Below are 27,471 nucleotides of genomic sequence, written 5' to 3'. Positions count from 1 at the left end.
GCCTTGGAGTACAAAACGAAGCAGGTCAAAGGCTTACAGAGTTTTGCTAAGAGAATGCACTGGTCATAGCAAACACCCTCTTCCAACAACACAAGAGAAGACTCTACACATGGACATCACCAGATGGTCAATACTGAAATCGGATGATTATATTCTTTGCAGCCAAAGATGGAGAAGCTCTATACAGTCAGCAAAAACAAGACTGGGAGCTGACTGTGGCTCAGACCATGATCTCCTTATTGCCAAATTCAGACTTAAATTGAAGAAAGTAGGGGAAACCACTAGACCATTCAGTTATGACCTAAATCAAATCCCTTATGATTATACAGTGGAAGTGAGAAATAGATTCAAGGGACTAGATCTGATAGACAGAGTTCCTGAAGAACTATGGATAGAGGTTTGTGACACTGTACAGGAGGCAGGGATCAAGACCATCCCCAAGAAAAAGAAATGCCAAAAGGCTAAATGGTCATCTGAATAGGTCTTACAAATAGTTGTGAAAAGAAAAAAATGGAAAGGCAAAGGAGGAAAGGAAAGATATACCCATTTGAATGCAGAGTTCCAAAGAATAGCAAGGAGAGATAAGAAAGCCCTCCTTAGTAATCAGTGTAAAGAAATAGAGGAAAACAGTAGAATGGGAAAAACTAGAGATCTCTTCAAGAAAATTAGAGATATCAAGGGAACATTTCATGCAAAGATGGGCACAAAAATGAACAGAAACAGTATGGACCTAACAGAAGCAGAAGATACTAAGAAGAGATGGCAAGAATACACAGAAGAACTATATAAAAAAGATCCTCACGACCCAGATAACCATGATGGTGTGATCACTCACCTAGAGCCAGATATCCTGGAATGTGAAGTCAAGTGGGCCTCAGGAAACATCACTACAAACAAAGCTAGTGGAAGCGATGGAATTCCAGTTGAGCTATTTCAAATCCTAAAAGATGATGCTGTGAAGGTGCTGCACTCAATACGCCAGCAAATTTGGAAAACTCAGCAGTGGCCATGGGACTGGAAAAGGTCAGTTTTCATCCCAATCCCAAAGAAAGGCAATGCCAAAGAATGCTCACACTACCACACAATTGCACTCATCTCACACCTTAGCAAAGAAATGCTCAAAATTTTCCAGGCCAGACTTCAACAGTACATGAACCGTGAACTTCCAGATGTTCAAGCTGGATTTAGAAAAGGCAGAGGAACCAGAGATCAAATTGCCAACATCCCTTGGATCATGGAAAAAGCAAGAGAGTTCCAGAAAAACATCTACTTCTGCTTTCTTGACTATGCCAAAGCCTTTGACTGTGTGGATCACAACAAACTGTGGGAAATTCTGAAAGAGATGGGAATACCAGACCACCTGGCCTGCCTCCTGAGAAATCTATATATAGGTCAAGAAGCAACAGTTAGAACTGCACATGAATGACAGACTGGTTCCAAATCGAGAAAGGAGTACCTCAAGGCTGTATATTGTCATCCTGCTTGTTTAACTTATATGCAGAGTACATCATGTGAAATGCTAGACTGGATGAAGCACAAGCTGGACTCAAGTTTGCCAAGAGAAATATCGATAACCTCAGATATGCAAATGATACCACCTTATGGCACAAAGTGAAGAAGAACTAAAGAGCCTCTTGATGAAAGTGAAGGAGGAGAGTGAAAAATTGGCTTAAAATTCAACATTCAGAAAACTAGATCATGGCATCTGGTCCCATCACTTCATGGCAAATAGATGGGGAAACAATGGAAACAGTGACAGACTTAATTTTTTTGGACTCCAAAGTCATTGCAGATGGTGACTGTAGCCATGAAATTAAAAGACGCTTACTCCTTGGAATAAAAGCTATGACCAACCTAGATAGCATATTAAAAAGCAGAGACTTAAAAAAAAAAAAAAAAAAAGCAGAGACTTAGTTTGCGAACAAAGGGCCATCCAGTCAAAGCTAAGGTTTTTCTAGTATTCATGCATGGATATGAGATTTGAACTATAAAGAAAGCTCAGCATTGTAGAATTGATGCTTTTGAACTGTGGTGTTGGAGAAGACTCTTGAGAGTCCCTTGTACTGCAAGGATATCCAACCAGTCAATCCTAAAGAAAATCAGTCCTAATTATTCATTGGAAGGACTGATGCTGAAGCTGAAACTCCAATACTCTGGCCACCTGATGAGAAGAACTGACTCATTGGAAAAGACCCTGATGCTGGGAAAGATTAAAGGCAGGAGAAGAAGGGGATGTCAGAGGATGAATTGGTTGGATGGCATCACCGACTCAATGGACATGAGTTTGATCAAGCTCCGGGAGTTGGTGATGGACAGGGAAGCCTGGCATGCTGCAGTCCATGGGGTCTCAAAGAGTTGGACATGACTGAGCAACTGAACTGAACTGAAATTTGCCCATTCTGGAGATTTCATATAATGGAGTCACATAGTACATGGCCCTTTGTGTTTGCTTTCTTTTAATTAACATAATGTTTCTGAGGTTCCTCCATGTTGCAATATGTGCCAGTAGTTTTTCTTCTTTCTGGTTATTATTCCGTTGCATCGACAGACTACCTTTTGTTCATTCCTCATTAGTTGATGGACATTTGTATTGTTCCCAGTTTGGGGCTATTATACATTATTTTGTTTTTGACATTCATGTATTAGTCTTTTGTGGGCATTATGTCTTAACTTCTCTTGGGTAGATTCTTAGGATGGAATCAACAGGTCGTTTGGTAAGCATATGTTGAACATTTTAAGAAACTGCCAAACTGTTTTCCAAAGTGGCCGAATCATTTTTCATTCCTACCAGCAATGTATGAGTGTTCCAGTTCATCACAAAGAAGCTAACACTTGCCGTCGTTTGTCTGTTGATTGGAGCAAATCCGATCTGTGTGTTGTGGTAGCTCATTGTGGTCTGAAATGGATTTTTATGCAGGTCTTCTCACAGCTTTTAACATAGCCATGTGAATTACTAGTCTCTGAAAGAAAATGGTGAATAGAGTATACACAACGTTTCCTAAACTCAATTTCTCTTGAAATTCTTTTTTCCCTTAAATGAGCATATTAAAAGGCCTAATGTTCTGCAGAACACATTTTGGGAAGCATTACATCATTTGATTGTAATATTTTTAGCTTTGTTCTCTGTGATATTTAATTATGAACAAGTGTTTACCACACGATGATTTTAAATCAGGTGGCATAGATGCAGAGGTTAATAGAATGCAAGAGTTAAAGGAGGATGCTTAAGAGATTTGTGCTGGGCCGTTTTTGAGAAGCAGTGGTTTCCCTGAATAACTAAATGTCAGTTTGTTTTTCTCTGTACTTGGTTCCCCAGCCCAGTCCAGATGGGCCTCAGATCTCAAGTGGAGTTCAGCAAAGCTCAAGCTGAGATCCTGGCTACATTTTCCTTATCAATGATCAGATAATAATCATAACAACAACAACAATGGTAATAATTCAAATTTATGTTGATCACATCTGTGCCAGGCACTGTGCTAAGCAGTCTTCATGAATTATCTTCTCAAATCCCCAGTGTGGGTACTAGTATTGCGGCCACTTTACAGATGAGTAAACTGAGGCACCGAGTGACCAGTAGCTTGCACACAGGTAGCAGGAAGTGGCAGAGTCAGGATCTGAACCTGGGGCCCTGACACTCGGGCTGTGTTCTTGAACCACTCTGCTATATATCCTGCATGCATGCTTGCTAAGTTGCTTCAGTTGTGTTTGACTCTGTGAGACCCTAGGGATTGTAGCTCACCGGGTTCCTCTGTCCATGTGATTTCCCAGGCAAGAATACTGGAGTGGGTGGCCATTTTCTTTTCCAGGGGATCTTCCCAACCCAGGGATCGAACCTGTATCTTTTATGTCTCCTGCATTGGTAGGTGGGTTCTTTACCACTTGGGCTGCCTGAGAAGCCTGGTATATATCCTACCACTTTCCTGGTGGCTCAACTGGTAGAAACTGCAGTGTGGGAGACCTGAGTTTGATCCCTGGGTTAGGAAGATCCCCTGGAGAAGGGAATGGCTATCCACTGCAGCATTCTGGCCTGCAGAATTCCATGGACTGTATAGTTCACGGGGTCACAAAGAGTCTGACATGACTGAGTGAGTGACTTTCATTTCACCTTCCAAAAAGGCAGATCAGCCTGAAAGAAGATTTTTGCTTGTCTTAACTGCACAGCAGTTGTAGGATTTCCAGTCCAGAATTCGCCTCCCTAGAGTCATCATCATCCCAGTTCCCCTTGCTGTTCCTTCTCACCTGCCAGGAAACATATCACTCGTTCTCCTGAGAATGTCTCCTTGTGTTTATCCTTCTCTTCCTGTCTGAAGGCCACCTCCTTTGTCCAGGCCTAACCTGACCTCTGGGCTATTCACACACACACACACACACACACACACACGAAAACCTCTACCTGGTTTCGTTGTCTCCGGGTTTTCACTTAAAAATCAGGATTTGCATCCCCACCAGCAACATCTTTCCAGATTCCCGCTCTACACGACACACCACTCTTACTCACTTCAACAACCACCTTCAAGGCTCCTTTTGTTCCCAGGATAATTCCCAGTCCCTGAGCGGGGCCTTCAGACTGGCTGCTATTTACTCCCCCGTCTATCGCCCGTGACTGCCCCTTTGGGATCCTCTGCCGTGGGCGGGTGCTTCACTGCTGCCAGAACAAGGGAAGCCGTGCCTAACTCCGTGCCTTTGCTTCTCCCTGTCCTCCAGCCCGCAGCGCCTTCCTCTCTGTTGTTCGCTCTCTGAGCGCTTGCCTGCCCTTGGAAGGCCCCTAACCTCTAGGATGCTATTTCAGCAGAACTTAGCCTATGGTGATCTTTCCCTTCTCTGAATCCCCTGAGAGAACTACAATCTGGGACACTGGTCATCTGTCCAACCTCTTCAGCCTGTCTTATTTATTGTAAACTGAGTGTAAAAACAGCCCCTGCTTCGTAGGGTTCTTGCCCTGGTTGGAAGATACTACAAAACTTAGCACTGTACCTGGGTCAAAGCCACAGAGCATCCGATAAGTGAAAGATAATGTTGTTGATAATCAAGATGGTCATTTTCATGATGCCTGGTGCTTTGTGTTGTTTGACTGTCTCATGAGGGGTAGACCTCTTGAGAGTGGGGATCAAGTCATGTCATACCTAATGCACTGCCTTAAACACCAAGGATCCTGGGGGATGTTTGTTGAGAATGGGCAGACAATCTTGAACCTGGGAATCAGAAGCTCAGTGTCAATCCTAGCTCTGTAGGCAACGCCATGTGTGACCTTGAGTTGGCCCTTTGGACTCCCAGTTTCTTCCACGGTGTATCATCCCTAACATGCTCTTTGAGGTGGCTTCAAATCCAAGCCCTGATAGTGATTCTCTGTGTTACTTTGGGCACATTCTTGAATCCTCTTAGCCCTCAGTGTCTTCATCTGTGAGATGGAGAGAATAGCAGTGCTTCTTTATTGGCTGTGAGGATAATGAGATAATGCTGGTAACATGCTTATCTTGATAGCTGCTCTTCTGGTTGTTTTAGTATTGCTGTTTAGCTGATAAACACTAGACTTGCTAATGTTTTCGAATGGATGTATTTCCTGGTGTTGCCATAACGAAGCACTGTAAATTGAATGGCTTAAGCAAAGAAGTTGATGGTTTCAAAGTGCCACAGTCTAGAAATCCAAAGTCAAGGTGTTGGTTTTGATCAGTCCTGATGAGGGGGGTTGGTTCCTTCCGAGGGGGGTTGGCCCCTTCTGAGGGCTGTGAGCCATGTCTTTCTCCTACCTTCTTGTGGCCTCAGGCATCCCTTGTCTTGTCAGTGGTACCCTTCCTGCGTCTCTGCAGCATCTTCTCTATGCGTGTCTGTCTCCACATCTAGATTTCCCCCTTTTATAAGGTCACCGGTCATCTTGGATTAGCGGCCACCCTAATGACCTGACTTTAACTTGATTGCCTCTGTAACAATGTAGCTCCTCAAAAGGTCATATTATGAGGTTCTGGAAGTTAGGGTTTCAGTATACCATTTTTTCCCAAGTCAACCTGTAACAGAGAAAATGACTAATTATTGTATTCTCTAGAAAATACTTTGCTGAGAAAATGAGTTGGCATTTCTCAGTGAAAGAGGAGAAAACCCACCACACTTGACAGTGAGTCTTCCCAACTCCACGATCCCTGACGTTCACCGTGGTCCGTTTAACTGGGTATGATGAGAGGGATTCGTTTTGACAAAGATCTGCTTCTTTCCACAAAGTGAGTCCCAGGATCTTTGCCCCGAGTGGTATTTGCCACACGTGCTTTTGGAATTGCACATCTATCATTTTTGGTTCATGACATTTTTGCAGAACCCCCAGGATGAAAATAGCACACCAGATCTCAGGCAGTTGGCATCCTCTCTCCATTTTTTATAGCACTCTGCTAAGCTCTCATGCTGTTTACGTGTGATTTATATTCCTCCTGTGGTCCTAAACAGATATAATAAAAACAGATTTAGAATATTAATTTGACATGGTTCAGTCTGGCATGGGCTAATACAAATTTATTTATCTGTAAGATAAAGATACAGGCACAGTTTTCTTCTCTTTCTGATTGTTGTAGGAATCAGGGATAAAGGATATGGTACGTTTAGCACAGTTTCTGGTGCCCAGGGGACATCGTTAAATGGTGGTTGCAGATCTTGTGAGCACGGGGTTATAGGGACGTGATTAGGACAGGGTCTGCTGGGCTTCCCCGGTGGCTCAGATGGTAAAGAATCTACCTGCACTGTGGGAGACCCGGTTCCATCCCGGGGTTGAGAAGATACCCTGGAGAAGGGAATGGTTACCCACTCCAGTATTGTTGTCTTGAAAATTCCATGGGTAGAGGAGTCTGGCGGGCTACAGTCCATGGGGTTGCAAAGAGTCAGGCATAACTGAGCGATGGAGCATGCGTACATGCACGCAATAATGCTTCACTGCTGGGCATGGAAATCAACAGATGGACCCAGTGATTGGAACTGGGATACAAGGTAAGGTCTCGGGTCTGACAATACTGGGCCCTGGTTCCCAGAATTGGAGCTAGGAAGAAAAAAGAGCAAAATAGCATCGGTGTTTAAATAGGGTTGCTCTACTAGAAATGGATAACCAACAAAGTCCTACTGTATAGCATGGGGAAACCTGCTCAGTGTTATGTGGCAGCTGGATGGGAGAGGAGTCTGGGGGAGAATGGATGCATTTGTGTATATGGATAGTCCCTTTCCTGTCCACCTGAAACCATCATAATATTGTTAATCAGCTATACTCCAGTGTAAAATAAAAAGTTTTAAAAAAGCTTAAAAAGTGCTTACCAAGCAAGTCTGACACTATCCTGAGCACTTTATGCACAACCTCATGAGTTAAGTACTATTGATTATCTCCAGTTTACAGATGAGAACATCGAGGCTCAGAAACATGTGCACGATCACACTGCCACTACGTGGCAGGATGGAATTTCAGACACAAGCCAGCAACTATTCTTACCCATTTTAAAGCAAGTGCAAGGACATCAGAGTAGCCCTGAAACCACAACGCTGAGTATCATAAGTAAGCTGAGCCTTGGGAAAAATGGTCCTAGATATTTCTTAGCCATACATTTCTAGGTATAAAATTGCATAGATACTTCTTGACAGTTAGAAAAGCTGGTCTTCTCATAACAGAAGCTGAACTGTAGTAAACCTGCCCTGTTGCCAAAAGCTTGATTAATTCTAACAGAAAATCCATAACACAAGATCATCTTGTATTAAAAAACTTCTTGCCCACTTTACATTTCATTCTTGTATTAATATAAGACTTGACCCCTCTCATGGGTTAATCAATGCTTCCAAGGGCTCTCTGACCACTGTTCTTACTGATTTGAGGCTTATTTATTTGATATGAATCTGATGTCTAATCAAGATGTCCTCCACCTTACACATGAAACCTTGGCACTAATAAATATATTTGTTCAATTCTGAGAGTAATTTGCTAGAATTTCTACATTTCATAACACTCTTTCCTTTCTTTCACTCCAGAGCATAACCTTCAGTGGCAGAACAAATCAGGCCAGTCAGCAAGCTGCCAAGTCCTGTGGGCTCCTTGTCAAGGAGAACAGCTGGACCCATTTCTAATCAACGTTCAACACAATACCTTTGGATTGCTGAAGGAGACCAGGCCAGACTTTGAAACTTTTCAAAGACTTCCAGTAGCCACTGAATGCAGAAAGACAAAGGGTGTCACATTCACCCAAGAAGTCTACATTTAAACGTCTGTACCTAGCATGGATGATGGTTATTGAGACAGCCCAAACCTCTATCGCAGTGAAAGGAATATAGCTCACGAGGCGAGCAGGCAGTCCCAGAACCGAGGAATGGATGACTACAAGTATCAGGACCACTATGAGGGCTATGCCCCCGGTGACGGCTACTATCGTGGCAACGAGTCCAATGCAGAGGAGGATGCGCAGAGCGACGTTACGGAAGGCCACGATGAGGAAGACGAGATCTATGAGGGCGAGTACCAGGGCATCCCTCACCCGGATGACGCCAAGGCCAAGCAGGCCAAGATGGCGCCCTCCCGGGCAGATGGCCTCCGGGGCCAGGCAGACCTGCAGGCCGAGCGGATGGAAGACGAGGAGCAGCTGGCGCACCAGTACGAGGCCATCGTTGAGGAGTGTGGCCATGGGCGCTTCCAGTGGGCCCTCTTTTCCGTTTTGGGTTTGGCCCTGATGGCTGATGGGGTGGAAGTGTTCGTGGTGAGTTTTGCCCTGCCCAGTGCCGAGAAGGACATGTGTCTCTCTAGTTCCAAGAAAGGAATGCTTGGTAAGTAGAAGTTTTCAGAGCTCATTCTCCTGTGGCGTGAAAATCTGAAGCGGGAGAGAGCGGTATAATTTGTATAGCACCTGTCACTCTTAGGCGTCTTAAACCTACCATAATGTCCTTGCAGCACTATCATTTTACATCCGTTTTGTCATGAAGGTGTTTTTATCTCAGAGACTTTAATAGGCACAGGCTTACAAAGCTGATAGATATTGGAGCTTAGGTTCCTACTGAGAACTGTCTGACTCTCAAGACTTTAGTTCTTTTTTCCAAGTCTTTTTTTAAAAAATTGAAGTACGGCTGATGTACAGTATTATATAAGTTACAGGCATACAATATAGGGATTCACAAATTTTAAAGGTTATACTTCCTTCTCCTCCTCCCTGAGAGTCTGATTTCTCTCTTCTTTATATTAAGTCATCTTCCAAATCCAAATAACAAATTCGTTTTGTGTGTGTGCATGTCTCTTCCACTGAGTGCTCCTCTCTGACTTTCCAGAATCCGTTAGCATCTGCTCCTGGTTTCTCTTGTATATAAGTGTTAGTGGGCCGAATGCCCGGGTGTCTTGGCGGTAAATGCTGGGCTGAGCCACCCGCTGAGCCCCTGCAGGCTGTTGGGAGCCACACTGTGAGGCACAGATGGAGTCCGTGGGACGGAGGACGGGAGCTTGGCAAATCCTTGATGAGACTAGCACCATCAGAGCCAGACTTCAGATATCAGGGCTTGAGGCACAGAGAATTTTGTGAAGTTAGAGAGAGTGTGGGCATAAATAGTGTGGCATAGAAGAGATTCATCAAAATATAGACAAGGGCTTGTCTTGGTCATTAAATGTCCTACAAAACATATTCATTCTCTAAATTCACCATCCATACAGTTGATTGTTTAGCAAATGTACAGTTTCAGAGAACTTACCGTGAGTCAGGTTCTTACTCGAGACTGAGACACTTTAATCGTTATGACCCTCAAGAACTCAAAATACATCCAGCAGTTTAGTTCATTCATTCAGCAAATATTTCTTGTTTGTGTACCATGTTTTAGTCTTTCTGCTCCAGCCCTGGAGAAAAAAATATTGAACAAGGTAGATGTTGTCCTTGCCTCTCAAAGAACTTATGTAAAGTAGGACAGACAGGCATTAACAGAGAATTATTTGATTATGGTAAGGATGCATGCTTTCAAACATTTTGTGCCACTCTGGCCCCACTGCTTGCTTTAGAGCAGGGACTGACAAACATTTTCTTTACAGGTCTAGATGGTCTCTGTCGCCACTACTCAACTCTGCCTCTAGCACAAAAGAGGCCATAGACAATATGCAAACAAACAGGCACAACTGTGTTCCAATAAAACTTTATTTAGAAAAAATGTAGCAGGCTGAATTTAGCCTATGGGTTATAGTTCACTGGCCCCTGATTTACAGCCACAATAAATAGGACTAGGATAAAAAAAATGGAGAAAACATCTGCATAAAGAACTATCCCTGGAGGTTTTTAAAAATGGTTTTATAGGCTCACAGATGTAGTAAATAGATTTGTGGTTGCCAAAGGGAAGTGGGGGTAGGGGGAGGGAAGGAATGGGAGTCTGGGATTAGCAGAGGCAAACTGTTATATGTAGGATGGCTACATCGTAAGGTCATACAGGGAACTATATTCAATATTCTGTGATAAGCTGTAATGGAAAGTAATATGAAAAATACCTATCTATATTTAGAGAGACCTATACATCTGAATCACTTTGCTGAACAGAAGAATTTATGCAACATTGTGAATCAGCTATACTTCAATAAAACTTTTTAAAAAGAAGCATACAGGCCACTATCCCTAATGAATATAAGTGTGAAAAAAAAAATCAGCCTTAAAGAAGAAGTAAATTCTAACACAAGCTACAACATGGATGAAACGAGTTACACTAAGTGGAATAAACCGCACACACCCATGTTTTTTATTTATTCCTGTTTAATTAAAGTTAAAGGGACCTTTAAAATTATGAGATCTCTGTCAGGTATGGCTATCAGGGAACCAAAAGAGACCAAGTATATACAAACAAAAGAAATGACTCAAGAAGCAAGATGTCACCCAGAGTTTTTTTTTTTTATTGTTTTAAAATAATAAAAATTATTATTATTTTTATCAGCAAAATTTTGCTGTCTCTTCAAGTTTCAATAGACTTTTTTAAAATGGCAAAAACCAAAATGAATGCCAACCCCCTGACCAAACAAAACTGTTGCCTGTTGATCTAAACATTCCCAAGATCATTATTTTGTTTTGTGGAACAAAACAGGTTTCGACTGAAACCCTGGATTCCTATTAGTCCAAATTGGCATGTCAGTAATGACTTCATGCCCTCTTGGTCTCTCCACTACCCTGGTACCTGACAACCTCATTAACAGCCGGCTCGCAGAGCAAATGCTGGGAATTGAGGAAACATGGTCCCAATCTGGAGACGCGACATTGTCAAGTTATGCTTTCAGTGTTTACGATGAAGATGCTATGACTCAGCCCAAGAGGGGCAGGCAGACCCCTGACAGAGATGGACTCCCGTATGCGCCTGTGGGGCCCCCTTAATGGGTCCAGGGAGGTGGGTGACTGGAGAGTCTCATCAGGCTGGCTTCGCTATGCATTTTCTCATGTCAGCTGCATAGTCACCATGGTGCTTATAGGAATTTTTGTCCCATTTGTACATATCAGGAAGCAGACTCAGTGAGCTGTATTCGATGGCACATAGTAATTGCTGGAGCTGGACTTTCAACCCAGGTCTTTCTGATTTTAGGATCTGTGCTGATTCTGCTACACCATACAGCCTTTCTTTCATGCATGGTCTTTAGGAAGGAGCTCATGCCATGGGGAAGACTTCTCTCCAGTCATCAGGCACCCCATAGGGTACCTGAACACCATGAATTTCTTCCAACAGAGAGGTAGCATGGTGTGGGGAACGTTGCCAGTGTGGACACTGGTGTCCCTCAGCAAGGTTTTGGCAACTGGCTTTGTCATTCATCTTTCCTGGCAAGTGACCTTGGGCAAGTCATCACTTCTTTAATGATCAATTTTCCTATATATGGAATAGGGTAATGATACATCTGTTGCAAGGATTATATGAGATAAAGCTGGTAAGCCCCATGCCCTCTAAACTACTGTTAGCTCTTGTTACTTTGTATCATTACAGCCTCCCTGCAGCATTTATAGTGAGTTGCAGTTCCCTGGTGGCTCAGTGGTAAAGAACCTGCCTGCCAAGGCAGGAGATGCAGGAGACACAGGTTCGATCCCTGGGCTGGAAATATCCCCTGGAGAAGGAAATGGCAACCCACTCCAGTACTCTTGCCTGGGAAATCCCATGGACAGAGGAGCCTGGTGGACTACAGTCCATGGGGCTGAGAAGAGTCAGACATGACTGAAGCAACTTAGCACAGTTGCACTGAGATCATGGAACAGCCTGGACCCTGCAGCCACGTGGACCCGGCCTCCTCCAATTCTTAGGAGCGTGACTTTGGGAATTACTTAGCTACTCTGTGCTCAGTTTCCTTCTCTGCAAAATGGCGCTGCTAAGGATATCTTACATCATAGGATTTTTGAGGACTAAATGAGTTTAATGCATTTAACTTGCCTGAAACGGTGGGCTGCCCATCATAGGTGCTCAAGATATTTCAATTATTATTGCTAAGGTTGTTTCTTTCTTTCTTTATTTTTTAAAATATAAATTTATTTATTTTCAGTTCAGTTCAGTTCAGTTCAGTCGCTCAGTCGTGTCCGACTCTTTGCAACCCCATGAATCGCAGCACGTCAGGCCTCCCTGTCCATCACCAACTCCCGGAGTTCACTCAGACTCGCGTCCATTGAGTCAGTGATGCCATCCAGCCATCTCATCCTCTGTTGTCCCCTTCTTCTCCTGCCCCCGATCCCTCCCAGCATCAGAGTCTTTTCCAATGAGTCAACTGTTCGCATGAGGTGGCCAAAGTACTGGAGTTTCAGCTTTAGCATCATTAATTGGAGGTTAATTACTTCACAGTATTGTATTGGTTTTGCCATACATGAATCCACCACAGGTATACACGTTTTCTCCATCCTGAACCCCTCTCCCTCCTCCCTCCCCGTACCATCCCTCTGGGTCGTCCCAGTGCACCAGCCCCAAGCATCCAGTATCATGCATTGAACCTGGGCTGGTGACTCGTTTCATATATGCTATTATACATGTTTCAATGCCATTCTCCAAAATCATCCCACCCTCTCCCTCTCCCACAGAGTCCAAAAGACTGTTCTACACATTCTAAGAAATAATTGTGCTTAGTTGCTCAGTCGTATCCAACTCTTTGTGACCCGATGGACTGTAGCCTGCCAGGCTCCTCTGTCCGTGGGGTTTATTTATTATTTATTTGGAACGCTCTGGGTCTTAGTTGAGACTTGAGGGATTTTCTTTGTGGCACACAGGGTCTTCCATCTTCCTGGTGGCACGTGGGATCTTTAGCTGTGGCATGTGAGATCTCGTTCTCCTACCAGGAATCAAACCCAGGCCCCCCTTCATTGGGAGCGCAGAGTTTTACCCAATGGACCACCAAGGAAGTCCCTGTTGAGGCTGCTGTCATTACTAAGTTGATTGCTTGATCATGGTGACTCATCCAAATTCAGGACTCGATTTTCTCAGGTGCCATTGCGCATTCCTTTCACCCAAGATTATTAATAGTAGGTTTTGAAGGTCAAGCTTCCCTACCTAGGCTGGTGAAAAGACCTTTTCTTTCAGGTGCTAAGCTAGTTCTTTCTTTCCCCTCCCTAGTGTTTTTTCATAAGACAATTTTTTAGAGCAATTTTAGATTCACAGACAAATTGAGAGGAAGGTATTTAGATATTTTGCTTATGTCCCTGCCCCTACATATGTATAGTTTCCTCCTATTATCCGTATCCTCTTCCAGAGTGTACATTGTTACAACTGATGAACCTACATTGACACATCTTATTCACCCAAAGTCCATTGTTTATTTTGATTAATACCTTAGGGTGCAATCTTGGTGTGATACATTCAATGAGCTGGACAAATGTATAATGATACATAGCTGTCATCATAGTGTTTTACAGAGTATTTTCACTGCCTTAAAAATTCCTCGTGTTCCACCTATTCATCCCTTCCCTCTTCCCCAATTTCTGGAAACCACTGATTTTTTTTTCTTTTACTGTCTTCATAAAGTTTTGCCTTTTCCAGAATTTCGTACAATTGGACTCATATAGTATGTAGCCATTTCAAATTGGCTTCTTTTGCTCAGTAATATGCATGCAAGTTTCCTCCCTGTCTTTGGATGGATTGATAGTGCATGCCTTTCTAGGGTTGAATAATATTCCATTATTTGTATGTACCACAGTTTTATATATCCATTCGCCTACCAAAGGGCATCTTGGTTGCTTCCAAGCTTTGACAGTTGTGAATAAAGCTGCTATAAATGTCCATGTGCAGGTTTTTGTATGGATAGTTAGTTTTCAGCTCCTTTGGGTATCAAGGTGTGTGATTGCTGGATTGTATGGGAAGAATGAGTTTGGTTTTGTAAGAGACTGCCAAACTGTCTCCTAAAGGGGCTGTACCATTTTGCATTCCCAGCAGCGTGTATAAGAGCTTCTGTTGCTCCACATCCTCAGCAGTATATGCTGTCTTCAGTGTTCTGGATTTGGTCATTCTAATAGGTGTGATATGATATCTTGCTGTTTTAGCTTGCATTACTCTGATGACCTCTGATGACCTCTGATGTGGAGCATCATTCCATATACTCATTTGCTATCTGTATACCTTCTGTATGGCTTCCCGTGGCTCAGCGGTAAAGAACCCGCCTACCAATGAAGGAGACATGGGTTCAGTCCCTAGGTTGAGAAGATCCCCTGGAAGAGGAAATGGCAACCCTCTCCAGGATTCTTGTCTGGGAAATCCCACGGTAAAGAGGAGCCTGGTGGGCTACACAGTCCATGGGGTCACAAAAGTGTCAGACATGACTTAGTGACTAAACAAGCATACCTTCTTTGGTGAAGTGTCTATTAAGGTCTTTGAAAGTGAAAGTGAAAGTCGCTTAGTCGTGTCCGACTCTGTGTGACCCCATGGACTGTAGTCCGACAAGCTCCTCTGTCCATGGAATTCTCCAAGCAAGAATACTGGAGTTGTTAAGTTAGGTTTTTTACTTTCTTATTGTTGAGTTTTAAGAGTTCTTTGTAGTTTTTGGATAACTGTCTTTTATCAGATGTCTTTTGCAAATATTTTGTATCAGTCTGTGAGCTGTCTTCTCATTCTCTTAACTCTCTTGTTATTTTTTTTTTTTTTTAAAGACTGGAGTTGCTTGTAATCTAGTGGTTAGGATTCAGTATTTTCACTGCCCTGGCCCGAGTTCAATTCCTGGTGGGGGAACTGAAATCTCTCAAGCCATGTAGTTCGGCCAAAGCAGAAAAAGGAAAAAAGACACTGAAAGTGATGCCTCTAGACTTGACCCTAGTTAATGTTCCGGGGAAAGAATTCAGAAGGAGAACTCCTCCCACTCCCAAATTCAGACCTCAAATTGTGAACTATTTTGTTATTTTTCTTCCTGGAAATGGATGAATCCATTCAGAAGATAAAAGAAGCATCCCTAGGCCAGGTAACAAAAATATCTAGGTGCTGCTGTGCCGCTATGCTGAGCTTTTAAAAAGATGAAAGATGAACCCTTCCTTCAAGGGTTGTGTTTTAGTGGGTCACATCTAAAACTGTCTCATTTGGGGAAGAAAAAGCCCCATGAAAAATGTTAGTATTCAAGGTTCAGCCCTGTTCTTTTTCTTTTCTTTTTTTTACAGTTTCAGCAGTTGTTTCTTTTTTTTTTAATTTATTTTTAATTGAAGGATAATTACAACATTGTGTTGGTTTCAGCCATACAACAACATGGATCAGCCATAGGTGTATAAGAGTCCTCTCTCTCTTGAACCTCCTTCCCACCCCATCCCACCCCTCTAGGTTGTCGCAGAGCCCCAGTTTGAGTTCCCTGAGTCATACAGCAAATTCCTACTGGCTGTCTATTTTACATATGGTAGTGTATATGTTTCCATGGTAATCTCCCCGTTCCCCCCACCCTCTCCTTCCTCCCCCTACCTGCCATGTGTACAAGTCTGTTCTCTGTGGCTGCGTCTCCATGGCTGCCCTGCAAATCGGTTCATCAGTACCATCTTTCTAGATTCCATATATATGTGTGTTAATATACGATATTTGTTTTTCTTCAGCCCTTTCTCTTATGAAGCGGTTAGTCCCCTTTAAGACAGGAAGAATGCATTCATCTGTTAATTAAATTCATTCTTCTTATTTTTAGAAGGATCACTGAACATTTCCATGTAGTATTCCCTCGTGACAATGCGAGGCGGGCAGGTCCCAGCGCTCAGTGAGCTTTGCTCTAATGGTGACCAGAAACACAGAATACAAACAGCACTTTGCAATTAAGCAATGCTGCGTTCAGATGTGAAGGAAACAGACAGTGTAAGGGACAGAACCTGAGGCTGGCAGGTTGTAGAGTCAAGTGGCCTGTTTTTACATCTGCTTTTCTGTTCTGTGGCTGTGTGTCCTTGTGCTGATTTTGGAGTCTTCTTCTCAAAGACTTCCATGATTTTAGGTGGTTGATGAATGAATCTATACTTCTTTTTAATCCCTTTTAGTTACTATTTATGTATTTTCTGGTTATATATAGGGAAAAAATCATTTAAAAACACTTGAAGATAGGAAGTTAAGGACTAGCTGGCATGACATTTTCTTTTTCAAATGACATCCAATTGTTGCCATCTCTAATCCTTATTTCCTTACAGCTAGGACAGTACTTATTCATGACACATGAAACAAACCAACAGAGTCCTTCTCTGCCTGACTTTGGTAAATTACCACCAAGGTTTTCCCATAATTGTAAAAATACTCCTTAAGCTGGAACTGTGGGTGATTCCCACCTTCATGCTGATCTGAAGAAAGAGAGCTCTGTTTTCAGGCCACAGTTCCACCTTTGCCTTCAGAATTTGAATTTCCTAAAAGGGTCTAGTTGCTCTGTGGGTACTTTATTGGCTGTTAGTTTTTCTTGCGATCAGCAGTGGGAAGGCTCAGGGAGTCCTACAGCTTCAGACAGTGATTTAGAACCTAATAGGGGACCCCTCGGGCTTGATGTCTGTATGAGCTAAGGGAGGACATGGAGCAATGTCAGGCGGAGTGGGTTCATTAGAATAAACTGTGCACTGAATTTCCATAGAGGCTCAGAGATGGATGTATTACTCTACTGTCACGAAAGATTATCCTTTAATTGTTTTATATGCAAATTCACAGTGAGCATCAGGGCAGAACACTTGATTTATGAGCCGCTTTATCTTTAGCCCTGAATTCAGAGTGTCAGTTCCTAAAAGGAGAGGCCGCCTATACCCTAGAGCCTGGCACACAACATGTGCTCAATAAGTGCTTACTTAGTATCATGGAAACAGACACTCATGATGGTGAAATCCACCACTAGGAATTCTCATATAATCTTTTTGTGTTTGATTGTATCAGTTGTTTTTATGATTTTTTAGATCTTGGTGTTCTTTAGAATAGAAAGGAAACCAAGCGCTCCCTTAACAGAATCCACACTGATTGCCATGTTTAGGAAGGTGGGCTTGATTGCACAGTCAATGGAAGAGCTTTTAATGGAGAGCTATTAAATGACTTTGAGGAAGAGAGTGACAAGCTGGTTTAAGATGATGACTCTACTCCAGTGATTTTGGTACTGGGCGTAGTTCTAGGGGAACATAATCTTAAGGATATGTTTACTGAATTGATTCTGGAACTTCTGGAATCAGCCCTGTGATCCAGTTAGATTGGAAGGCAGCATTGACTCTATTTCCATGGCAAAGAGAGCACTTCTGTGTTTACAGCATGAGGTGGCCATAGGGATATACAAAATTTCATTGGATACTCCTGTTCAGATACTTAAAAGAGACAAGGATCTGGGTGACCATTTTTGTTAACTAACATTTTTGTCAAATTAATGAGTATGACATTGGCTGGTTGCTCCTAATGTCATTGACAAAGTGGGAAAAGAAATGAATGAACTCAGGGCTCAAATTCCCAGCACCAAGCACTGCATAAGAGACTCCAGATCTTCTGTGTCTGTCCTGAAGGAGACGTTTATCTCCTGAGACTGCTGACAACCAAACCCAGAATCTCATCCTCTAAGTGACTGAATTACAAGGGCAGGGTTGAATTCCTAGCCTCACAGAATGTCTACTGTTGATAGGCAAGAAATGAGATCCTGGAAGTTGAATGGGGATGTATGGGAAGACCCCGATGAAGCTGAGGGCACTGAACTCCTAAAGTTTGATGAGTCTTCACCAGTAGAAGCAGCCTCTCCACGTGTGTTAACCCTGCTTTGATGAGGAAGCTGTAATTGCCTCCCTTGTGGCAGTTGCCTTGCGAGACATTGTTGATTCTCCTGAGGACCTCAACCCCCTCTTTTCCTCTGGACTTGTATAACTAGACTCAAGTTGCTGCAGGTCCCTAAAAGTGAGGGTCAAAGTGAGACCCATGAAGAAGTCTTTGCATTGCATGCACGCTCAGTCGTGTCCTGACCATTTGTGATCCCATGGACTGTACCCATGGGATTTCCCAGGCAAGGATACTGGAGTGGCTTGCCATTTCCTTCTCCAGGGGATCTTCCTGAGCCAAGGATTGAACCTGTGTCTCCTGCATTGGCAGGCAAGTTCTTTACAATTGAGCCACCTGGGAAGCCTATGAGGAGGTCTGTTACACTGCAAAAGAACTACTTGGTTTTCTAATTTACACAGAAGTTCAGGAAACCTGTGTGGGAATGGATATTAAGGGTGTGGGGTAATGGGGAAGGAAAATAAAATTGAATCGGGCTGCATTAATTGATAATGGACCTGCTAAACAGAAATTCAACATTTAATATTGAAGACTGAGGAGTTAAAAAGGGCTCTACCGGTTTGGTTAGTTGGGTGGCTAAAACATGGACCAGACTGGCTGGCTCACAGTGTATGAACTTGAGTGCCAGACCTGCCTAGGCTTCATGTAGAGGAAGAGATTCAAAGGCTTAGGGAGATTGGAATGGTAGAATGGATTTGTCATTTAAAACCTATGCACCCATCTTGGGAGGGTCCACAGCATATATTTTTCACTGTGTCTATGAGAAAAAAATTTGTGAGGCCACCTCCTAACATTCTTGAAGAGCTCTATGATCACTCTTATTTTTTTTTATAAGATAAGCGATCTTTTTTAAAATTTGGTTTTGGGTTTCTTGGTTGTGCCGGGCCTCTGTTGCTGTGTGTTGGCTTTCTCTAGTTGCAGTGAGTGGGGCTGCTCTTCCGCGTGGGCCTCTCACTGTGGTGGCCTCTCTTGCTGCGGAGCATGGGCTCTGGCGGCAGGGGCTACAGTAGCTGCGGCACGCACACTCAGCAGTTGTGGCGCATGGATGCGTTGTTCTGTGGCAGGTGGAATCTTTCCCGACCAGGGGTCAAACCTGTGTCCCCTGCATTGGCAGGGGATTCTTACCCATGGCGGAAGTCCTCTGTGATCACTCTTAAATGCAAGCCAGACCTCAGAGTGGGGACTTGAGCCACTGCAGTGAGGAAGTAAGTGCAGGAGGAGTAACTGGACCCTGGGTGGCAGGGGTCAAGGGGCAGCACTTAACCACCAAAGTCAAGGAGGGTGTGATTGCTGTAATGCACCACAGAGTCAAAACAGTGACCGGAATAGCCCGACTCTTGGAGACTGAGATATTCCCAGAAGTGAAATACATAAGAAGCTTACTGAATTCTTGTTTGATCTGTATAAACAGAAAGATTCCAGGTCAAGGGAGCAAAAGTCTAACCTGTCTCAAAAAAACAGTCACAGTTCCTCAGTCATTTCCCAGGTTTGAGCCAGTTGATAAGCCCCAAATCCATGAATGAACGGGAGGCTGGGTCTCCTTAAAGAAAGGATCACAGTACCCTTGCCCAAAATTTATACTGGTTAATCTTTCTCCCAGTTTCTCCCAGGGGACTTCTGGCTTTCTACCAGGATGATTGTGCATTGGGGAAAAGGAAATAATCAGACCTTTTGAGGATTATGGGATCTGGACTGACACTAATTCCAGGAGATTCAGAACATCACGGTGGTCTATCAGTCAGACTAGAAAGTCAGGTGGTCAATGCAGTTTTGGCTCAGGTCCATCTCACAGTGGGCCTGATAGGTCCCCAAATCTACTCTGTGGCTATTTCCCCAGTTCTGGAATGTCTAATGGGAGGAGATATATTTAGCAACTAGCAAAATCCCCACATTGATGAAGAATGAATTGTCAGATGGGAGAGCTGGCTGAAGGTTATTGGAGTAGTCCAAGGGGAAATATGCAATTCCTGGACTATTATGTAGAGGAAATAGTAGAGGCTGTTTGAGTGTTTTGAAAAATTGAGATTTTTATGTGGAGCTTTAAAATATTTCTGCTATAAGCATCAGTTTTTCTTATTTAATTTATTCAAGGAAGAAAACAGATGACTTATGCAATGAAGACAAGCTCTTTTAACTTCAAGAGGTTTACATTTTTACACAGCTGGTTGTGTTTATTATAATAAGATCAGTGAATTCATAATCAGAGGGTTGACTATTACAAAGCTAGTGAGTAAATTCAATTTTCTGTAACAAACATACAATGAAGAAAAACAATTTCCTCTAAAACCAACCAACCCACCAGCTAATCAACCAACCCCAAAATCAGCATCATAATTTCAAGATGAAAAGTAATTTCACAGTTAACCATTGGGGGTTAAGAAAACCCTTGCAAAGAGAAGGTCTTGAAACAAAATAATCATCTTTATGATGTCGGCTACATGTTAAGTATGGATTTAGCTTTGAGTGAGGCACTTTTCCCACTTGTCTCTGCTATTTTGTGTGTGTGTGTGCTTTTCAACTAAGTCCTACATCAAAGGATAGAGCCTACTTCAGTCTGAAAACACTTGTGTCAATAACTGCTAATTATTAACCACTTGTTCAAATTTGCAGATCCTGGATTTCTACTCTGATTTTAATCAAGATTGAATCAAAGCTATTTGGGGTTCTGTGTGTGTTTTACTTTTACATGGAGTAAATGGCATTGTATAAAGAAAGAGGGAGAAGAAATAGAAGGAGAGAAAGGGCAAGAGGGGAAGGGGAAGGAGGGGAGGGGACGGAGGGAGACTAGGAGGAATCCTTAGCTCTCAGGGTTGTTGGGAGAATTGACTGAGAGTGGTAAAGAACCCGCCTGCCAATGCAGGGGACATTAGAGACATGGGTTCGATCCCTGGGTCAGGAAGATCCCCTGGAGGAGGGTGTGACAACCCACTCCAATATTTTTGCCTGGAGAATCCCATGGGCAGAGGAGCCTGGGGGGCTACAGTCCATAGGGTCACAAAGAATTGGACACGACTGAAGCGACTTACCATGCTGCTGTGCTAACTGTCCAGCTCAGGGTCTGCACACAGTATGTAATCAATTAATACTCATTCTCTTCTTGTGATCCATCTCCCACAGACGATGTTCTGCTTCTAACTTGTTTGAACTTTTACTGTAGCAAAGATGTCTCAGTACATTCTGTCTACACTGCTTGCAGAACATCTTTGGCCATGATTCCTTCAAAGATTTGAAGGACTTTTTTTTTTTCCTCCACTGTTGTAAGCACACTCCTCAAGATCTAAATAAAAGATGTTTGCTAACTAATGGTTTACTAATTTTTGGAATAAAAATATGATCTTTATTAATTTATATGGATTCCTCTATATTTGCCCCCACCGTGGAAAACTTTAATGAACTAGAAAAAGTCCACTGAGCTCTAAATCCACGTTTGTCATTGTTTTTCAGTCTCTGACTCATGTCCAACTCTTTGTGATCCCACGGACTGCAGCACTCCAGGCTCCCCTGTCCTTCACTGTCTCCTGGAGTTTGCTTAAATTCACGTCCGTTCCGTCAGTGAGGCTCTCATACCATCTCATCCTCTGCTGCCCCCTTCTCCTTTTGGCTTCAATCTTTCCCAGCATCAGGATCTTTTCCAATGAGTCTGCTCTTCACATGAGCTGGCCAAAGTATTGGAGCTTCAGTTTAACTCACATACTTGAAAATAGAATCTTCAGATCATGGAAAATACAGCAGGAATGAGTGGGAGAAATGCTTAAGTAACCTGTTATATCTACTAGGAATGGAGGGCAAGTTGCAGGGTCAGGCATGGGCTGGATTTATACACATAAATACATACATATACATATACCTAGCTCACTCTGTACAAGTGTGTGTATTGTTGCTGTTTAGTTGCTAAGTCGTGCCCATCTCTTTTCGACCCCCTGGACTGTAGCCCGCCAGGCTCCTCTATCTATGGCATTTCCTGGACAAGAATACTAGATTGGGATGCCATTTCCTTCTCCAGGGGATCTTCCCAACCCAGGGATCAAACCTGCGCCTCCTGTATGGCAAGCAGATTCTCTACCACTGACCCACCAGAGAAGCTCCAAGTATGTGTGTGTGTGTGTGTGTGTGTGTGTGTGTGTGTGTGTGTGTGTGTGTATATAATATATATATATATATTATATATATATATGACTAAAAATGACTCCAGATATTGCAAAATGTCCCCTGGGGGCATGAGATCACCTCCAGTTGAGAACCAGTGCTCCAGGTGAGTGGTTCTGGCCTCTGTCTGCCCTTTTGCATCACCTGAAGAGCTGTTAAAAAAAGAAAAAAGCAACCAAGCCCTGTCCTAGAATAATGCTGTCAGAGTCTCTGTGGGTGAGGTGTGGCAGAGGGTTTTGGGATTACCATCAGTGGTCTGGCAATTGTGTTGTGCAGCCAGCATAGAGAATTAGGCAGTTGACCCAGAGACTCAGGGTCAGCAGGAGCTGCTGATCGTCAGGGTTTGCGCTTACTGTGCTGTGTAGGACTTCTCCCCAGATGGCTTCCTTCTTGTGTCCATGGGGATGGATGGGATGTTTGCACACACCTTGACCAGCAGGAAAAAAAAATGGGGCTGTACCCAAAGACCTTGCTTACATTTGCACAGTGCTTCAGGGGTTATCAGTGATTTTCACAGATACTCACGTGTGATCTTTAAATGACACTGTGAGGTGATCAGAGTGGTAATCCCTGGTTTACAGGGTGAGGGAACTGCTGCTTGGAGACCGTAAGTGATACATGTGGTTGCTGAGGTAGGCCTCTTGTCCTGTGTCGTCGCTCACTGCCGCTTGTGTTCACAATGGGGGACTTTCTAGCAATGAGGTTGGAAGGTTTATTTTCTCACATATGGATTTCTTCATAGAAAACAAAGAACTGATGCTAAAGGGTCCATTATTTCCCAGTGTTGATGCAAACTCTGTTACCCTTCTTTTAAATTAAAAGCAAACTATAATAATCATGCCACTACCACCAGCAATACTTGCAATCTGATAAACTCTTTTGTACTGGAATGTGTGGGTTCTCAGTCATGTCCAACTCTTTGCAACCTCATGGACTGTAGCCCTCCAGGCTCCTCTGTCCATGGGATTTTCCAGGCAAGAATACTGGAGTGGGTTGCCATTTGCTTCTCCAGGGGAATCTTCCTGATCCAGGGATCAAAGCTGGGTCTCCTGTATTGCAGGAAGATTCTTTGCCAACTGAGCCACCAGGGAGTTACCATGTGATGAACTTTTTTATACTGTGTGTTAAGTCGCTTCAGTCCTGCCTGACTGTTTGTGACCCCATGGACTGTAGCCCGCCAGGCTCCTCTGTCCATGGAATTTCCCAGGCAAGAATGTCGGAGTGGTTGCCATTTCCTCCTCCAGGGATCTTCCCCACCTGGGGACTGAACCCGTGTCTCTCACGTCTCCTACACTGGCAGGTGGGTTCTTTACCACCAGTGCCAGCTCTTTTATACTAAGTATTTTAAATATGACATTTCTGATGCTTGGAACAACCTACAAAGGAAGCATTCTTTTCATCCTTTTAAAGAAAACTTTTTTTTTTTGAAAAAACAGTCTCTAAGAAGTTAATGAAACTTGTCCGAACTAGTCAGTGACGGCTCTAGGAGCTGAAACCAGCCATGTCTGCCTCGAGAGTCCATTGCTTCTCCTCTGCCTTGCCATTCCCTCTGTGGGACATGTTCCTCTGTGCCCACTGCATATGGAACCCTGAGCAACCTTTATGCAAAATGCATCACTCTGTTAAGATGCAGTTGCCAGTTAGGCACTGGGCCTCCATCAGCGTGCTGGAGTCAGTTACAGCGTATTTCTGTAGGCGGGAGGGTGATGTAGTCCACACCCCAGCCAGGATCAGGAAGGCAAGGGACCTGAGGTGATCTGATACTTAGGCACCTCTGTCGGCCCAGAAGAGGCCGCTATATTGCCTAAGCGCTTCACTGCCATCCTCCCATGAAAAGGGTCCCAAGAAATGCTCCAGAGCTAGGGAGCTCTGGAGGCACCAAGGACCTCTCCACCCTCCCCCTGCCAGGAACCGCATCAGATAGCGAACATCAGAACCTGTAGAACATTTTAAAAAGGCACCCGCGTTTTGCAAGTGAACAAGGAGAAATATTATATCTTACGGAGCATTTATCATGACACTGCTGGCCAGGAGTGACTGCCATACAGCTGTAATTCATCATGTAATTGAAGACAGACAATGTCAGTCCAGTCATGCTTGACTGAAAATTTCTGTTTCAGGCTCTATATAAGAATTGACTATAATACATAAGTATTTTTATTATAACTCAACCCATACGTATACAACATATGCCAAGCAGCTGCATGGAACATTTCCTAATCCTCGGTGTTCTGTCTTATTCTAATATTCAGGTTTTATATTTTGAAAAATTGATGCACATCAGAAGTCTTTATATGAAAGAATTTTTTTTATTGCCTTTCCTTTATTTTCTTGTAAGGGCGCCTCCTTAGTTACTTCTGCAATGGATTCTCTTCATATAAAATTATTATGTCGATTGTATCAACATATGGCATATGCTCAAATAAATTTCTTAGAGAGATGTTAATCTTTTCTGTGACTGAATAGCAATAATAAAAAGAAAATCAGAAATTAAAAAAACACAAAACGTTGACATCCAGTGTGGAGTTCATGACTGCACAGCTGTAATGCCCTTTTGCAGGCCAGTGGCTGTAAAATCTCTCTGTATTTTTAACTCTTACACAGCACAAGCCCAGATGAGTTGGGTTTTTTCTTTGCAACTGATTGAATTTTAATTTCCAGAGAGTCTCAGATATTAGCAGGGCAGGGGAGAGAGACGGGAGAGTCAGATAGATGGTCTTGGAAATGTAACAGCTTTTGACATGTCCTCTGGGGTCTGTGAGCAGACTGAATGTAAATGCCTTTCTCTCCATGGGGACTGGTCCAGACTGCGCAAATATGCAGAGTGAGCATCCTTTGTTTCAACACTGGAGATTTTGCTGACTCAGAGACATACATCAATCTCCATTGGTGACGTGCAGCAATTAGCCCAAAGAAGTCCCATCCTTTCCTTGGCCTCTCTTCCTCACCTCTCCTTGGGTCCTAAAAAGGGAAGTCTTATAATCTGTAACACAGGGTATAAGGCAAAAGCCATTACTTACAACCTTATAGTATTTAGAAGGAGAATCGATAAAGGAGAACTCTGGACATGCCCTTTCTTTCTTTTTTAAAAAATTTATTGTTTATTTATTTGGCTGTGCTGTGTCTTAGCTGAGGCAGGTGGGATTTTTTATTTGTATTGTGTGAACTCTTAGTGGCAGCATGTAAGATCTAGTTCCCTGATCAGGGATGGAACCCGGGTCCCCTGCATTGAGAGCGAGGATCTCAGCCACTGGACCAGCTGGGAAGTCCCCCTGGAGGATTTCAGTTGCAGCTTTACTGGCACTCTTTTCATTATAATTCTTGGTGATTTCCATAAGCATTTTCCAATGTCCTCGTTTCTTTATTCCTTAAGGTCTTCTGCAATGATAGCCCGCTCCCAATCACTTACTGTCCTGGTCTTACCCTAGGTCTTATTATTATCAATAACCCCAACCCCTCCAAAAATCCCAACGTCGGTACCCACTCCTGTCTTTGTAACTCACCTTATCCAGTCTTCCAACTCTCAGAATGGTTCGACCTCAGGACAGCCACACCCTGTTGGCCTGTCTCTCACCACACTCTTGTCCTCACCACATTCTTCCCTGGGTTTTAGTTCTGCGGACAGAACCATAACCACTCCCCGCACAGACCATCAGTTTGTCGTGCTTCTCCAGTTTGTCGTGCTTCTCCAGTTTGTCGCATTCACCAGCTCTGCCTGCACCTTACTCTTTGTGAGTCTGCATTCCGTAGCTGAACCCGACTGGTGAGCTACACAGCACGTGGTCCACTGGCCTCACTTTAAATTAATCGTCAAGAACCTCGAGGGGGCCCTTGGGCCGCCAGCATCACCCTTCATTTCCCTGAACCACTCACTTGCCCACGCTCCTTGATGACTGCTTTGTGCCTCACCTCTGCTGTCCAACTCCCAGCACCTCCTCAGCGTAATGAACTCAGTGCCTCTTTCACCGAGAAAGCGGAGGAGCATCCAGAAAGGGCTCCCACCGTGCCCACCGCCACATCGGCTTCCTAGCTGCCTCTGGTCCTCCCCCTTCCTCCTGTGGCCGTGGACGAGCCGTGGGGCTCCCCTGTCCATTCCCAGGCTCCATGCCTCTCCCCTTTCACTTCCCCAGGGTAGCACTTGCATAATTTTCACCTTCCCCTCCCTCACTGACTTTTCTCTCTGGAGTCATTCCCATCAGTGCACAAACATGCTACTCTTTCTCGAATTCTGACTCCACACACATCTCTTCCGTTTTTAGTAAAACCCACTGAGTCCAAGTCCTCACTTCCCATTCTCACTTGACTTCGAGGAGAAGTTAGTCCCCAGCGCTTCAGAAGACTGTTCCTGTCTAGATTACCCCCACGTGGTCCAATCTCGGTCCTCCGCGTTCCTGACCTGCCGGCAGCCACTGTAAGAGGTGATCCCTCCGCCTCCTTGACATACTGTCTTTGTTGGACATCTGGGATATCCCTGCCTCCAGTTTCCCTGCTGTTCCACTGGCCACTCCTTCTCATTCCCCACTGTTGGTTTCTCTTTATCTTCCGGGCCCTGTAACATTAGAACATGTCAATACTCAGCCTGAGAAGGTCCCCTCTCTCCCCGCTCTTTTGGAGATCTGAAACGCCGGGCTGGATGAAGCACTAGCTGGAATCAAGATTTCCAGGGGAAATATCAGTAACGTCAGATAAGCAGAGGACACCACCCTTATGGCAGAAAGCAAAGAGGAACTGAAGATCCTCTTGATAAAAATCAAAGAGGAAAGTGAAAAAGCTGGCTTGAAACTCAACATTCAAAAAACGAAGATCATGGCATCTGGTCCCATCCCTTCATGGCAAATAGATGGGGAAACAATGGAAACAGTGACAGACTTTATTTTCTTGGGCTCCAAAATCACTGCAGATGGTGACTGCAGTCATAAAATTAAAGGACACTTGCTCTTTGGAAGAAAAGCTATGACCAACCTAGACAGAATATTAAAAAGTAGAGACATTAGTTTGCTGACAAAGGTCTGTCTAGTCAAAGCTATGGTTTTTCCAGTAGTCGTGTATGGATGTGGGAATTGGACCATAAAGAAAGCTGAGCATCAAAGAATTAATGCTTTTGAACTGCAGTGTTGGAGAAGACTCTTGAGAGTCCCTTGTACTGCAAGGATATCCAACCAGTCAATCCTAAAGGAAATCAGTCCTAAA

General features: G+C 43.7%; 1 protein-coding gene across 1 annotated transcript in view; it reads left to right on the top strand.

Moving 5' to 3' along the window:
* Positions 1-8,321: 8,321 nt before the first annotated feature.
* The window catches only part of SV2B (synaptic vesicle glycoprotein 2B), a 91,894-nt gene continuing 72,744 nt past the window's right edge, over positions 8,322-27,471 (top strand). Inside the window, exon 1 of the mRNA XM_052659811.1 lies at positions 8,322-8,772. Coding sequence (XP_052515771.1) covers positions 8,322-8,772 — 451 coding nt within the window. The remainder of the gene's footprint in view (positions 8,773-27,471) is intronic.

Source organism: Budorcas taxicolor, chromosome 21, assembly GCF_023091745.1.
Source record: "Budorcas taxicolor isolate Tak-1 chromosome 21, Takin1.1, whole genome shotgun sequence".
Classification (NCBI taxonomy): domain Eukaryota; kingdom Metazoa; phylum Chordata; class Mammalia; order Artiodactyla; family Bovidae; genus Budorcas; species Budorcas taxicolor.
Note: the sequence above shows the minus strand (reverse complement) of the source record. Positions and strands in the feature narration are given on the sequence as shown.